Source organism: Vicia villosa, linkage group LG3, assembly GCF_029867415.1.
Source record: "Vicia villosa cultivar HV-30 ecotype Madison, WI linkage group LG3, Vvil1.0, whole genome shotgun sequence".
Classification (NCBI taxonomy): Eukaryota; Viridiplantae; Streptophyta; class Magnoliopsida; order Fabales; family Fabaceae; genus Vicia; species Vicia villosa.
The window spans coordinates 51,744,849-51,761,483 of record NC_081182.1 but is presented as its reverse complement, the minus strand read 5'-3'; the positions used below and the strand labels follow the sequence as shown (position 1 = coordinate 51,761,483).

At 32.9% G+C, this 16,635-nt stretch overlaps 2 protein-coding genes across 2 annotated transcripts; one reads left to right on the top strand and one right to left on the bottom strand.

Moving 5' to 3' along the window:
* Window positions 1-4,588: 4,588 nt before the first annotated feature.
* LOC131658044 (uncharacterized) lies at window positions 4,589-5,404 on the bottom strand. The gene is made up of 2 exons (XM_058927380.1): window positions 5,282-5,404; window positions 4,589-5,204 (listed from the first exon to the last, which is right to left on the bottom strand). Exon 2 carries the CDS (start codon window positions 5,201-5,203, stop codon window positions 4,589-4,591), a length of 615 nt encoding a protein of 204 aa, XP_058783363.1. The 5' UTR covers window position 5,204; window positions 5,282-5,404.
* A 9,523-nt stretch (window positions 5,405-14,927) lies between these two features.
* On the top strand, window positions 14,928-16,545 carry LOC131661397 (1-aminocyclopropane-1-carboxylate oxidase 5-like). Its single transcript, XM_058930931.1, has 3 exons — window positions 14,928-15,133; window positions 15,256-15,482; window positions 15,647-16,545. The coding sequence occupies exons 1-3, from the start codon at window positions 15,032-15,034 to the stop codon at window positions 16,242-16,244; spliced, it is 927 nt and encodes a 308-aa protein (XP_058786914.1). The 5' UTR covers window positions 14,928-15,031; the 3' UTR covers window positions 16,245-16,545.
* Window positions 16,546-16,635: the final 90 nt, after the last annotated feature.

Below are 16,635 nucleotides of genomic sequence, written 5' to 3'. Positions count from 1 at the left end.
TTTACCACAATACCCCTTGTTTCGGAAGTTCATTTTCGAAACTGTACTTTTTTTCTTAAAAAAGGTGTTTTCGGAAATGTATCTCCGAAAACGTATTTTTTTTAATATAAAATATTGATTTCGGAGATGCATCTCCGAAATAAAGTTACTTTTCAGAAAATGTGGTGTTTCGGAAGTTCATTTCCGAACGCACCCCCCTTGGAGAATTCGGAAATGAACCTCCGAAAATATGTCTGGACAGAATAAAATGAAAAACAACAACAATTCGCTTTATTTAATCGGGTGAATATTACAACGATAATATTACATAAAATTAAAGTTACATATTGTTGAACACGGGTAGGTGGGGATGAGAGAGTGGTGGGGAGAAAAAAAGGCTTCCAAATTTCAAAAGGTGTACTACTGTAAGTAACAAATGACGGAGGAGGTGTAACCGGGGCCGGAACATATGACGGAGGAGGTGAATGTCCGGAGGAAGAAGAACCGGAGGTACGTCCACCGCGAGACAAAGGAGCCAATCAATGTAAGCTATAATTTATCATTATCATCAGGGGACGTCATTACAAAAAATTGGGAAAAAAATCTTATTATTTTTAATCTTGATTTTTTAGAAATGACGTCCCCAGATGATAATGATAAACTATAGCTTACAATGATTGGCTCCTTTGTCTCGCGGTGGACGTACCTCCGGTTCTTCTTCCTCCGGACATCCACCTCCTCCGTCATATGTTCCGGCCCCGGTTACACCTCCTCCGTCATTTGTTACTTACAGTAGTACGTATTTTTATTAACATGATAAATCCAATACAAAAACATTGTGCGATACAATCCGAAATCCGAACAAAACAAAACAAAACACGTCAAACAAAACAAAAACATGTTATTCTGCCCGACGAGCGTTACAAAATACACATCAAACAAAATAAAAACACGTTATTCTTCTCGACGAGCGAACTCCTCCGAATGAAGATAATTATACCAATCTTCATCCCACTCAGTATCAGAACCATCAGCGTTGATCACGCCTGAAGGCTGAGCCTGCGCGTCCGAGCCATGGACTCCCAGGGGACGAGAAGCAGAACCAGTCAAAAGCTTCTTCTTCTCCTTCACCTCCTTCACCTCCTTCACCTCCTTCACCTCTTTCACCTCCTTCTTTGAAGAACCCTTTCTTCCCTTAGCGCCCTCTTTAGAAGACGCAGTCCTGCGTGCTTGTTGGTTGTCTGACATGTTCCTGTAAACAGTTGAAATCGATTAATATGCGAGACAAAATAAAAAACAAAAAAATTTGAACTTCTGATACAATTCGGAAGTTCATTTCCGAAAACTGGGTTGGAGGTGTTTTCGAAAATGAACTTCCGAAACACCCCTGCGATGCACTTTTCTGCAACTTCCATGGCAGACCCCTAAACCAAACTTCAAACCAAATCAAAATGCTTCTAAACAACCTAAATACTACTAACAACCTAATCATATATCATTTATGCAATTAAAACCCTAAATAACATGCATTTCAATAATAGATCTAAAAATTTCAAAACTTACAAAGTGTTAGGATTGAGGGCTTTTGAATGTTGTTTAGCAGTGTGATTGGAGCCTTGATGCAGCTTTGGAATTCTGTTTGCACAAATTTTCGCCTTTGCCACTTTTTGTTTTGATTTAGGGTAAATGATTGGGGGAGGGGGAGTGTTTTGATAAGTCTGCAGAAATCGCAGTATTTCGGAAGTTCACTTCCGAAATAATGTTCCGAAATAAGTCAATTTTTTCAAAAAAAAAACGCTTTCGGAAATGAACTTCCAAAGCAGGGGTATTTTGGTATTTTCGCTGGGGGTGACCCCCATAGGGAGGTGGCCAAAGAAATTTTCTAAAAAAATATATAATTATATAATCAATGCATAAAAAATATATAATTATATAATCAATAAAAATGGTTATTTAATTAGTTAGATTAAAAACCACCAACTAATCGAATTAATAATCTAATTAGTTGGACAAACCATTATAATTAACTCATTTAATATTTGTATTCATATAATATAGCTTAGCAAATTATCTTCAACTTTTGATTTTCTTTTATTACTAGCTAAGGCGAGCACTCAACCGAACCAACTCAAAAATAGTTTGGAATTCGGTTTAATAATTAAATCGTTGAACTAGATTCATGCTTCAAAATGAGTTAAATGAGCAAAAAAAACTAAATTCGTTAAACTTAAATTATACGTAGTTCGACTCTTTAGATTTATGAGTCACCTCGATTATATAAGATGAATTATATTTGTGTTTAAAAGTAAGTTTAAAGATTTACTCCTATTAACTATTTTCAAGCTCTATATAAACTAGTTGATAAGGTGAGGAGTGTCACTCTATATAAACAATTTTCAAGTTCTATGTCTAACCAATGTGGGACTTCAAATATTTCTAACACAACCCTTCACGTCCAACACTTTTTCGATTGATAGGCTCTGATACTATATTAGAGTTTGACCTAATTCATCCTTACAAAATTGGTTGGTAAGGTGAGAAGTGTCACTCTATATAAATTATTTTCTAGCTCTATGTCTAATCAATGTAAGATTTAAAATATTCCTAACAACTCCAAATCTTAACGTTATATTTTTTTTATCTAACATTTTTAATTGATAATTTATACTCTCAAGTGAGAAAAATATTTTTAAAAATGAATTATATAAATAAAATCAACATTATATTTTTTAGGAAAATAACTTTAAAAGTATAACTTTTATTTTATTATATTTTTTTATTTAAAAAATATTAATTTAAAATGTTAAATATATTAAAAATATATATTTGAAAAAAATGGGTTTAAAGACCATAAAACAAACAAATTGAATCTAACGAGTTGAACTAAGTTGTTCGGGAACTTATAATAAGTCGAGTTTGAACTTAAAAAAAATCGTGTCAAACTCAAATCAAAATTTGAGATGAGCACATTATTAAGGAGTCGAGCCGAGGCAAATTCAACTCGTATTTTCCATCCCGACTTGCCACCAAACCATCTTTAAATATTCCTGTTTTAATTTTAAAATCGTTTTGAGATTTTCTTCTTTTCTTATTTATTTTGGAAAGAAAGAGTTTTTTTCTTTTACACTTTCTTTGTTTGTCTCCATCACACATGCCTTCTGGTACTTAATCAAATCAAGCTACTGCACCACCAAAATATTGAAGAAATATGCACACACGCTACCTTTAAACTAAGCTGTCATTTTAGCTCATGAATTATTTTCATTTTGCCCTAATAAATTATTGCATGCAACATTTTAAGTCATATACATTCATAAAACAACTAATCCTCTTAAACAAACAGTCATGTTAAACTTTTTCAAAAATATTACAGTTTATTATAGTCATTTTCGACTCTAGGGCTTAATTTTTGCAGTTACACGCACATGATACAAATATACTTTTTTGAAAATATTCTCGTGAACAAATATTGAATGCCACTTAATTTAAAATAGAAGAAGTATAGTTTATTATATATAATGAGTTGCTCAATTGGAGGCCGGCCCTAATTCTGTTTTATTAAGTAAATCACTTTCATTTTATAGAAAAATAAGTTGATTATGACTATGGTTTTTTTTTTATTAAACTATTTTATACTTGAATTTCTGTGTTCCATTTAGTCTTTCTCATTCCTTACACATGAGTTTTTGCTTAGTTGAGTTGACCTTCAATATATTATGATCAAGATGCATGCACTTGGGACATTTGGAAGGGAAGAGTGTTGTTATTTTAATTTGTGATAGAATAGAGTAAAATGGATAGTTCAGTTTTGGCTCTTAATGGTTGAAGATTTCCAATCTTTGTCTCAAAGTTTCTACTTTCATAATATAATTAGTTCTAACAAAGCTAGCTCCTAGATTTTCTCATTAATAAATTATTGCAAGTTGCTAAGTTAGTTATGCCTATAATCAACGGAAAAGATTGGATCATACAAAAATAAATAATCACTTGAAAACATTAATGGCAAACTCTTGACTCTACTTTGGACATTAATGGTATATTCCCTCTTTTTCTAAACATATTTAATTTTGTTGATTTTATAAACAAAATTTAATTGCACTTTTGTCCACTGACTTTTTTTTAAGTTGACAATTTTATACCTATGTTGTAGAAGGGGGAAAAATAGACTCCACCGAATTAAGCTTTGTCAAATTTAAGTTTGTCCTGAAAAAAATGTAAAGTTTAAATTTGGTTTATAACTTATCATATATTTATTTTTATATCTGAGTCTAACATTTTTAAATGTCTGGTTAGCTTTTTGATCTATTTAAAAATTTTATTGTATTAGAACATGTGTAATTAAGCAATCCAATTAATATTTGGGTTAAACCCTATTTTACCCCCTGCCATTTGGGAAGAATCTCAAAAAGGACCCTGTAAAAAAAACACAGATTCCATCCTTGCCAAATTCAGATTCCCTCATTTTAAACCCTTGGTGGATGAGATCCCATAAGTAGCTGACATGGATTTGACACGTTGGCAATTCTTATTATTTGAGGTACAGGTGTCATTTTTTATTATTATTTTTTAATTCAGAATAAACATTTAACTTATTTAAATTTAAAAACACTTAAACTAAACTTGATGAACTAGGTTTGTCCCCAAGCACCCTTGAAGGAACACACAACTTTATTTTTTTGGGAGACCTTAAAGTTGATTCATCCTTGTTAGCTCTTAACTTGTACCTAAGATTCTTACCTGCCACTTCAACCCTATTACCAACATCTGGTCTTTCAACCTCCACAACCACAAATCCTTCATTGTCATCATTCACTCTTTCTTCCTTGTTGTCCCCAAACCTTACCCCTGGAGAGTCATCATCTTCACTCACTTCACCAACATCAACTATATTTGGTTTCTCAGCCCACTTTGTGTTGTCTCCAACAAAATGTTCTAGCCAAATATGCCCCTCAACATTGTGCAAGATACAGTGCTTTGCAATTTCTGTAACATGAAGATCATCAGTCAAGTGAAAAAAGTTTTCATCAATACCTTCTATTTTCCTCCACATTCTGATTCGACCTCCATCAAAGCCAAGCTGGAGAACTAAACTCATTGCTTCGTAGAATGACCAGGTATCTGAATCTTGCCCATGAACAGTCAGTACATCTCCTCCTCTGTAGAATACGAAGTTATCACGCACGAACTCACCACCATGGTGAAAGATTATTTTGCACAGCGTCATTCTTGCAATAGAAAAACCTACCATTAATAACCATGAAAAATGGAATCGGGAACAATAGATGAACTGAAATAATCATACCTTACAACTGTTGATACTTTTCCTTTGAAGATGCGTTGATCATGGACGTTGAAGGGAGAAGATGGAGAAGATGCAAATGGAAGTTTTCTGTTTTAGGGTTGCAAGGGGGTGAACGAAAGTTTCATATGAAGATTTGATTTTAATTGAAATTGTTTCAATATTTAAATAAGTTAAATGTTTATTCTGAATTAAAAAAAAAATAAAAAATGACACTTGTACCTCAAATAATAAGAATTGCCAACGTGTCAAATCCATGTCAGCTACTTATGGGATCTCATCCACCAAGGGTTTAAAATGAGGGAATCTGAATTTGGCAAGGATGGAATCTGTGTTTTTTTTTTACAGGGTCCTTTTTGAGATTCTCCCCAAATGGCAGGGGGCAAAATAGGGTTTAACCTTTAATATTTACATAGACTAACAAATTTAAATATTAATGAAACTAAATTTTTTCTTCATTGACTTATCAAAACTTACTTACTAGTATAAGTTTTATGAGATTATTTATTTGAGAGAATTTATGAAAATAAGTTATGACGTTGTTCATAAAGTTTTTTTAGCTTATTTTCATAAGTTTTTCAAGATAATTAAACTTTCTTTTTGTATTTTAATTCAAAGTACAAAATACATCGTAACAATAATAAATTTATGGGTTAAATATCTATGAGTCCATATAAATATTTCATAATTCAATTTTAGTCTCTTTAAATTTTTTTTCAAACAATGGTGCTTCTAAAGTTTTTATCCACAATTTTGCTCTCTACCGTCAACGTTTGTTAGAAGAAGCTAACGTGACATGCCACGTGAAAGACAGCTTGGCAAAAATCTGATAAACGCCTTAGGTTGTGAGGGTTACAAATCTACTCTAAACAAACCCATAAATATCATCCTCCTTTAACAATACCTTCAAACTCAACTAGGGGTGGAAATAGGTCAAACCGATAACAGGGGTCTACAAGTTAGCCTACACAGGATCAGGCCAGACCACATATTTTTTAAATAGAAAAATCCTATACTTTTTTATAAGTCTATTTAGTTAAGAGTAATGCTTGATGGTACGACAAATCTAATATACGAATTGAAACGAATTAATAATAACCATAGGATGAAATATATATATAAACGCCACTGTTATGTTAATAACTATGTGATGAAACATAAAAACTTCACTGTTCTATTTTCTCGCTTCTGTGTATTTTATTATATCCCTTGATTGACATGTCGTTAAAATTCGTGGATGTACGGGTCGTGCTATATAGCACTGCTCTTTAGTTAAAAAGGCTAGGCCCGAGGCCCCATAAAAAGTCTTTTAAGCCTATCAGATCGACTTATTTAAATAAATATGAATAATTTTTTATCATCATTATGTTATATTTTGTACTTTTAATTAAAATACATAAATTAAACTTGATTATCTTGAAGAACTTGTGAAAATAATATGAAAACACCTGATGAACATTGTTTTCATAAGTTCTCTTAAACAAATAGTCTCATAAGACGTATGCTAATAGGTAAGTTAAAATAAGTCAATGGCAACAAATTTTTAGTCTCTTGGTCCTTTAGTTAGTTAGTCTATTTAAACATTATATTAACTGTTTATTTACATATGTATAAAACAAATAGGCTTTTATGTAGGCTAACAGGTTTACCAGGCCTTCGCAAAGGTCAGGCTCAGGCCTAAACATAAGGTTACATGTCAGACTTAGGCTTCTGTTTTTTAACAGGTCAGGCTTAGGCTTTACTAAGCCTAGCTCGGCCCATCCTATTTCCACCCTTAAACTCAACCCAGAATTCTCATTGTATTTGCTTAAATAGAAATTTTGACTTTTCATGAAGAATGATCCTTATTATGTGCACTGTTTTTCCAATACAAAACTCTCATCCACGCATTCATCTTCTAAACACTACTACGAAATATACATTTGGTAAAACTAAATTATAATGGTCTGACAGTTAATTGTGGTAATACCTCATTTTTAGACGCGTTTTACTTTTTACATTTGCGAAAAGACATTGCATTACGGTCAAAACAATTTATCGTGATTATACATTCATGGAGTGGCAGGGTTCAAATCTTAGCTCCAACAATTTTCTACTTTTTTGTTACAATGAGTGTTGTCCATATATGTATAATTAAAACACTTATCACCACGGTTGGTATAATCAACTGTTGTAAAAGGTATTACATTTCACCACTGATGATATTTACTCATATATAAGTGAATTAACTCTCGCTTTTTGACAGTATCATTGTATCTCATAGAAAAACCCTAACACACATTTTCTCTCTTCTTCTTCTTCTTCGTCGTTATCTTTCCTAATCTATAGTATAGTCGTCAATCTTGTTCTTCTTAATTAAAAGTATTCTTCTTCTTCCTTATTCTCTCGTTTTTCGTGTAAGTTGTTATGTTTCACATGATTTTCGTCTTGTTCAATAGTTTATGGTTTTTTGTTATTGTATGTTGGTGTCGGTGTTGATAAATGTAGATAAATGTTTGTTGACAAGATGGTCATATTATTTATTTCGATTAACACAATTTTGCAGCTTAGTGCTCAGTTTTATCATCCTTTCATTGTGAATGTCGTGGGTTTAAATGAGACAATCATTTTTTCAATTAAGGGTATGTATGTTGTCAGTAAATATTGTTGTATTTTGTTGATGTTGTTTTGTGTTGTTTGTTAATAAATGGTTTTTCATGTGCAACTAGCAAGTGGTTATGGTTCTTTACTTGTTAGTGATGCAGCTGGTTGTGTGAACATGGATTTAAGATAGTTGATTGACACACGCTTTCAAATACGGTTTTGCCATAAACGATGTAATAGTGGGTACTGCATTGATTGACATGTATGCTAAATCCAGTCGTGTAAATTCCGCTAGGTTGGTATTGGACCAAATGGATGTCAGAAATTTGGTTTCTTGGAACACTGTAAGTTGTGATAGTGCTTAATGGATGATGTCGGTGCAATGCAACTCTATTCGTTCTTCCAAGTATTCAAAACATGTGAGAAACAAATACCTTGTTGCAATTTGGACTAGTAAAACCCCTTAGAGAAAGACCACTTTTTCACCTCTCTGCCATTTTTCTGTCTTCTCCTCATTTACCACTTTTTCGCAAACCCTTTCCTTTTAGTTTGTTAATTCTATCATAAAGTTTGAAAATTGAAAAATTAAAATGAAGTATTTTCCATCTTGTTTTTGGGGAAAATGCAGTTCAGGTATCATATTCATCAACTTCAATTTATATACATTTGAAAAAAGATTTTTATGCTAAGAAAGAAAAAAATTGGTAAGAAGTTGTTTGGTAACAAGGTTGTGTCTTGTGACAATGGTAAAATGATGAAAGAATTCAGATATAATGTTAGAGTTTTGAATTTGTTGATGGATATGTATGCTCGATGTAGGTGAATAGATCTTTCTCGTCGGGTGTTTGATGGAATGACTCGGTAGAATTCAATCATTGTTTGTTTTGCTTAAAATGGAATAACTCGGCGCCAAAATGATATTTTTCTGATGTGCAATGCCTTTGTTTTATGGTTGATGTATCATAATCAAATGGAGACAATCAAGTGTAACATCCTTGATGCTCAGAAGTTGTTTGATGAAATGCCTAAGAGAATTTGAGGATTTAGAGGTTTATAACCCCCATAATCTAACTAGTTTTTTTGTAAGTTGACTCTAAGTGATGTGGCGTGGCATATCAGGTGGTGTGCCACACCGGCTTTCATTAGAGAAAGTAGACAGGAGGGACCAAAAATATGGACGAAAAACTTTATAAGAACCATTATTCGAAGAAAATTTTTAGAGGGACTAAAACCGATTTTGAGTTATTTATAAGGACGAAAAACATATTTAACGCTAAATTTACTCATATTTATTTAAATAGGCTAGCCGAATAGTCTTCAAAATATTTTTCTTGGTATGTGACCTATCTTTTTTATCTAAATAGACTTATAAATAAATTTGGGTCTTTTCTATTTTAAAAAAGTATGACCTGATTTGAGTCTGTGTAGGCTAGGCATTGGTCCCTATTAATTGGTCAGGTTTGTTCTCACCCCTATTGGTAGATAAAATATGTGCAAGTATGTATAATCAACTAATAGCAAGTGATAAGAAAAATAATAATCTCACAATGATCATATTTTAAACATTTTATTAAGCAGAAAGTAACTTATAAGCTAAAAAGTAAGGGTGGCAAACGAGCATGTCTGCCCTATTTAGGTCCGCCCCGCAAAAGCCTCCAAAAATGGTGGAGATTGGTTGAAAATATACATGTTGATACTCTTTACGGTGGAGTGTGATTGTTAGTGAAGACAATGAAAGCTTATGTATTATTTTCAATCAAGGTGGAGATTGTTGAGTTTGGTTGAAAATATATATGTTGAAGGAGTTCCACATCGCTTATTTTTGTGAAGGAAAAGAGAGTCCACGACTATATATAGGATTCAAGTTTTTCTTTTTAAGATGCACCAGTCAAAAGCACTTTAAGCTTGTATTTGACTTTCTTTGTTCTCTTATGCTTTTGCATTAGAGTGTTGTGAGTTTTAGTTAAATATTTGTTTTGGAGGGTGTGAGTATACCGAAGGCCTGTGGTATTTGAGGGTATATTATGTGTTGTAACAATTTCCACGTAGTATTATTCTCTGGTTGTCATTTGACAACGGCCGTGATTTTTTTTCGGTTTTGGAGTTTCCACGTTAATCTCTTGTGTTGTTATTGTATTCCTATTTTTTTTCTCTATGCTTGTTATTTTTCCCAACAATAGCCCCCTTTCATTTCTTTCCCAACATTTTTTAGATATAGCAATTTTTTGTTGTTGTGTCCTCACTTGACTTGATCATAGTGGTGAGCAATAAAAAATAAAACAATGATAAAAATGTTGGGTTGAATATAGGCGTAGAATGGTCTAAAAGGAGGGGTTAGATAGACCTTTTCTCAAAATTTATTTTCAAAATATTTTCAAAAAATCGGAGTTTAAAAATGGACAGTAACGGAGGTCTAAAAGGAATTTTGCGATTAAATAGATGTACATGTGAATTCAATGGTGGCAAACAAATGGTGAATCAATCAACTAACAATATGGTAATTATTCTAATTAAATTCAAACAAGTATGTGTAAATGGAAAGAAATATTCTAATTACTGACTTCTAGAATAGTCACTGAAAAGAAATATTTAGCATATTAGATCTAACCCAGACGTGGGCTTAAACATTAGGATAGAAAAAGTGTACACAGGATTTATACTTGTTCGATGTGTAGTCCTCTCCAGCACCTAGTCCAATCTCCAATGACAAGCCATAGTAAATTGATAGTATTCCACTAATTTGAAATTTACAAGTGTCTTTTGATACAATAGATAATCACAAATAAATTGAAAACTTAAAGTAAACTATTAAGCAACACATATATGAATCTTGATTCTCCTTTTGTTGTACACAACTTGCTAGGTTACAAATCCTTCAAGATTTTCAAGCTTGAATGGAACCATATTTTTAGAACCAAAACACTCCAAGATTCTATCTGCAACGATCTTCACTCGATCCTATTGAAATTCACTTGTACGAGTTTTTGAACTTGTTGGAGGAGTTAGAAACTCCAAGATTTCGTCTGAAACAATCTTCACTTGATCTTATCAAAATTCCTTTGGATGGTTAACTCTTCTTTTCCTTCACTGGCTGTCAATCTCCAAAAAAACACAATCACACTATAATTCTTCAAGCTGAAAACATAATAAAATTCACAAGAACATTATAACACCTAATGAATCCTTTCATAACTAGATCTCACAGTCTTTTTCAAAGTCGAACAACAATCAGCAATGGTGGTTTTGGCTAGAGGGTGAAGATGGAGTTTTTAGAAAAGAATTTATGACAATACTTGTTCACAACTCAAGAAAATAACACTCAAAGAATTTTTTCTTCAAGGTTAATTTGAGAGAAAGCTTGTGTTATTGACAAAACATTCAAAAAAATTCAAAGATTATAATGGTATATGCTATAGAGAGAAATAAACTGATTTATATATGTGCTTGATATAAGACACAAAATAGGTCTAAAAAGTCTATTTGATTCGATTCAAATGCATAAGTGATTATTCAAATCTAGTGAAGGATTGATTTGAATCAAAATGATAAAATCATAATTTTTTCTTGTTTAATTCAAGTCATGACTTAAGGCATGTGATTCGAGTCAAACCACTCCATGACTCAAGTCACATTTCCATAACTGAGTTCCAAAATAAATTTCAAGACACCTTATGATTTGAGTCAATGAGCCTTATGATTCAAGTCATATGAGACCTTGAATTGAATTAAACGTTTTCAGCTCCAAATTCAAATTTTTACTTACTCATGATTCTAGTCAAGTTTTTGCATTATTCAAACCATTTTGTAAAATATTAATTTCAAGTGACAACCTTGTGATTCAATCCATCTTGTACTAACTTTTGTCAAAGGCTTAATTTTAGGACACTTCAATTGATTTCAATCTAAGAAATAATGAGGGGGGCTTTTGGATCATGTCGGAAATATCCATATATGCCTGAGCAAGTCATGCACGGGTTCGCGTTTATGCAAGTTGTTCCAAGAGAATCCTTTAGGCATGCTTTTCCTACTATGGTCTGCAGAGATGTAGATATCGTGTATGATGAGTTTCGTAATCATTTGGTACCGAATGAAGCATGATATGTCGTAGCTCTAGTGAACGGAGCAGTGCACTCGACTAAATTCAGTGATATTTTAGACTGTCGCATCTTTACATGACACCAGATGCTCAGGAAGATCCACCTAGGCTAGCTCATTAAAAATATTAAAGGAGAAGCAGGCTATGGATAGTGCACGAGAAGGCACTTTTGGGAGGATCATTGTGGATGTCATTATATCTGAGACAGTGACAAAATTGCAATATAGGATGCAGCGAAGGAATATGGGGACTGATATACCTAGTAGGATAATACTTATATTAGGAATTATGAATAGTATTATCGTTTTTAATTTGTTATTTTGACAGTATTATGGATTATGAATTGATTCATTTTCATCTTATTACATCACTGTATAGTTTAATTGATAATAATTGCTATTATGATAGTGTACTTATAATACATGGAGTGTACATAATATTATTACAAAGATGCATCTCCGGTCTAAGTTACGACAAAATGAGGGTGTTGCTCAGTTAAACCTTGACTTTGTGTATAGGGATACGTCCAAAGATATACTTAACTTTGACTTTGTGTATAGGGATACGTCCAAAGATATACTTCTGAAATTTGAAGAGCATTTTCGAATTTTCATAAGATACTTTTTTACCACTAGGGGTGAGAGAAGTAATGTCCTTCTTAAATACTTAAAAGAAACTCTCCATCTTTGTTGTCCTTTAGTAGAATAACCCAAATCTGTGTAATAATGTCAATATCATGTTGAACAACCACATTAAGTGTTTGATTATTCTTATCAACATAATCTGAGCCTCATGAATACTGTACTAGAGGTGGTAATTTGTTCAACAAGGTGCTCCATAGTAGAAGAAATCTGGAGTATCTCCACAATATCATCACTTGATACATGATATTAAGAAATAATTAAGGCAATCTCTCCATCTCTATATCTGATATTATGTGTATCTGATTTATTTTTCTTTAATGAATTGTCATGGATCAATCCAAATAGGTTTTGATTTCCATTATATCTTCCCCATACATTTTAAAACAAAGGGATAAAAAAGAAAACCAACTGAATTTCACATTAAAAATAACTTAAATGATTGAAGTTAGGGACCATAACTTCAAAGCTGGCACAAAAAAAGTCATTTGTCTTCATACAATAATGCCATATATGGACTGTGGCATAATACATGCAATAACCCTTAAGAATGGTCCCATATGTTCTATCTACAAAAGTCATGCCAGTAATGCAATCTCAATCTCAACCAATTTTTGATATTTAGACATATATTTGAATTCAAGTACTAAAAGTACAGCAATTTATGAGCTAACATTGTAAAACTCTCAAGTCTTTGATCATATGTTTTCTCAGTAATGTGTCCTAACATTCAGACATTTGGAATCAAATCAAAACTCAATAATTCATTTAATTAATGTATTCATTAAGCAATAATGTTAGTTAATTAAAATGTTGCCATGTTACTTATGCATAGAAATAAGAAATTAATGTCAAATGAGATGTTGACAATGTTAGTATTAAATTAGAGGTGATTATTGTGTTATTATTATATAGTATTGAAACTTTGACCCTATAACTATGGGTGGAAATTTGTGTATTAACGGTATATAGTATTGGAAATTGTGAGTTTAAAGGAAGAGCATGTCATGTGTGAAAGTTTTTTATAGTGGTTATAAAGCAATGTAGGACAGTCAACTTATGATTAGATAATAGTCGGCAGAGATTTTAACCATACGCTAAATTATCATTTTTCAAACTATACAAAAAATGGTGCTTTGACTAATTATAGTGTCATTAAGAAAAATAATAATTTGCCTAAAATGGAAAAAATAATAATAATTTTATAGCAACTTTCCGTTTCCTACTTTATGTGAATGAATCATTACCGATATAAACTAGGTGATTAAGTTTCGGCGTCGATTAGAAATGATAGAAAGGTTGAATTTATAAGAGAAATGAGACACAATACCTTAAAGTTTTGGGATAATATGTGTCGATGTCTCTTGGATCCTACACATTTAGATCATTGACACTCTCTATCTATGCAGCACAGACACACTGAAAACGACCCTGACATTGACACAATAACACCGGTAATAATTTTAAAAAATTAATTAATTAAATATAATCACAAGTGTCAGTACAGGTGTCCTACACTGATACGGACACGCCTTTTTTCAAAAGTGTCGGTGCTACATAGCTCTCGATGCTTTCCGGACTCTCTAACATGGTCATAGTTAGGCTCGGTGGGGGAGCGGAAGTAGGATCGTAGTATAAATCAAGACTAGTGATGTGGGTGACTCACACTTATACAAATGATTGTTGAATTCAAGTGTTAGTGATTAAGTCTCACATCGACTAGAAATAGTAAAAATGTTAGATTTATAAGAGAAATAATTCATATACCTAATATCTTAAGATTTTAGATGAATATGTAGTGTCGGACTTATAAGAGATATGACTCATATATCTGATACATCAAGATTTTAGATGGATATCTGGTATCAATGACTCTTATATCGTAAATATTTAGCTCATTAACACTTTCGGAAAACATTTTATCACTGCTTCGCTCCTTTCATTTTAAAATATTGCCTTAAAAAATAAAATGAAGTCAAGGGTAATGGCTGACAGGGACTGATTCAAGATCTATTAGTAATTTCTAATAATAAAAGTTGTAAGAGAGAAGCAAAGTGTGTGTGTGTGTGAGGGAGAGATAAATTAATGGTGGGAAAATGAATGTGATGTAACCTCCTGAAAAGTGAGGTTTTGTGTTGTGGACATGTACACTACAAACAAGCAGTTAATCACAAAAGCAAGCATTGACATTGGATAATTTAATTTAATTAATCAAATCTGTTACCGTCCGTTACCTAACTCTAACGGCTGCTTTCTTTAAAAGGTAACTTATTATAACTATTTATTGGTTGACATCCAATATGGTAGGATATGTTTTCTTATAAATACCCTAACCTACAACTCTAACAAATCACACCAAACACAAATCTCAAACAGCCTTTCATATTCACACACTTGCATACTCATTTTCTTATAATAACTTTTCTGATCTAAATGGCAGTTCCAGTCATTGATTTCTCAAAGCTGAATGGTGAAGAAAGGGCCAAAACTATGCAACAGATTGCTAATGGCTGTGAAGAATGGGGATTCTTCCAGGTACTTCAATCATTGCACCTAATATCATTTTAAAAGATGAATGGATTTAGCTTCTTTGAGTATAATTTTTTGGTGCTATGTATATTGTATATGTATGTTAATGGTTATAGTATGCTTTACAGTTGATCAATCATGGCATTTCTGAGGAACTTCTTGAAAGAGTGAAGAAGGTTACCACTGAGTTCTATAAGGTGGAAAGAGAGGAGAACTTCAAGAACTCGGCAACGGTTAAGCTTCTGAATGATATAGCTGAAAAGAAAAGCAGTGAAAATTTGGAGAATGTGGACTGGGAGGATGTTATCACTCTGCTGGATGACAATGAATGGCCAGAAAATACACCAAGTTTCAGGTACAGACCAATTCAATAGTTTTTTCCTAGTAAAAGCTAGTCACTCTAGTCGGGTATATTGATATCAGTTAGAACATTGTCTTTCATTTCATACATACTGTCTTATGTTATTCTTGCTTTTAGTATTACGAGAATATCGGTCTGAGTTTTTATATAAATGACAGGGAAACCATGTCAGAATATCGGTCTGAGTTAAAGAAACTGGCGGAGAAGCTCACTGAAGTTATGGATGAGAATCTGGGCTTACCAAAAGGATACATTAAGAAAGCACTGAACGGGGGAGAAGGAGACAATGCTTTCTTTGGCACTAAGGTCAGCCACTACCCACCCTGTCCCTATCCAGAACTCGTGAACGGACTACGAGCTCACACGGATGCAGGAGGTGTCATCCTACTGTTCCAAGATGACAAGGCTGGAGGCCTTCAAATGCTCAAAGATGGGGAATGGCTTGATGTCCAACCTTTGCCAAATGCCATTGTGATCAACACTGGGGATCAGATTGAGGTACTGAGCAATGGCAGATACAAGAGTTGTTGGCATAGGGTTCTGAGCGCTACAGAGGGGAACAGGAGGTCAATTGCTTCCTTCTATAACCCACCACTCAAAGCCACCATAAGTCCTGCACCACAATTGGCTGAAAAAGAAAACCAACATGTCGATGATACTTATCCTAAATTTGTTTTTGGTGACTACATGTCTATCTATGCTGAGCAGAAGTTTCTCCCCAAGGAACCAAGGTTTAGAGCTGTTAAAGCCATTTGAAAGAAGAAAAAAAAAAACTTGCTTTTATATAGAAATCTGGAAGAAAAAAAATTGTCTTTTATTTTATTTCCGGGTCTCTGTTTTATAAGACATGGTTGACAATAGCAAAGAATACCACATGGTTGTAATTCTATCTATAATGGGAACCATTGTGGGTATTAGTATATTTCGTTTTCTAGAATGTTTGGCTTTATCTTTAGCTGTCATGGTGGGAGATTGTATGCATTTACCTGGGCTTGCTTTGTATAATACTACTGTTACATAAATTCTAATCTAAAGTTATCCTTCGTGAGTTTCTCTCTTCCTCTTGTATACTGTTCACATGACGTAGAATAAATGCATATATCTCTTTAATCATGGAATATTTTCTGAAAAATACACTCTTCCAAAG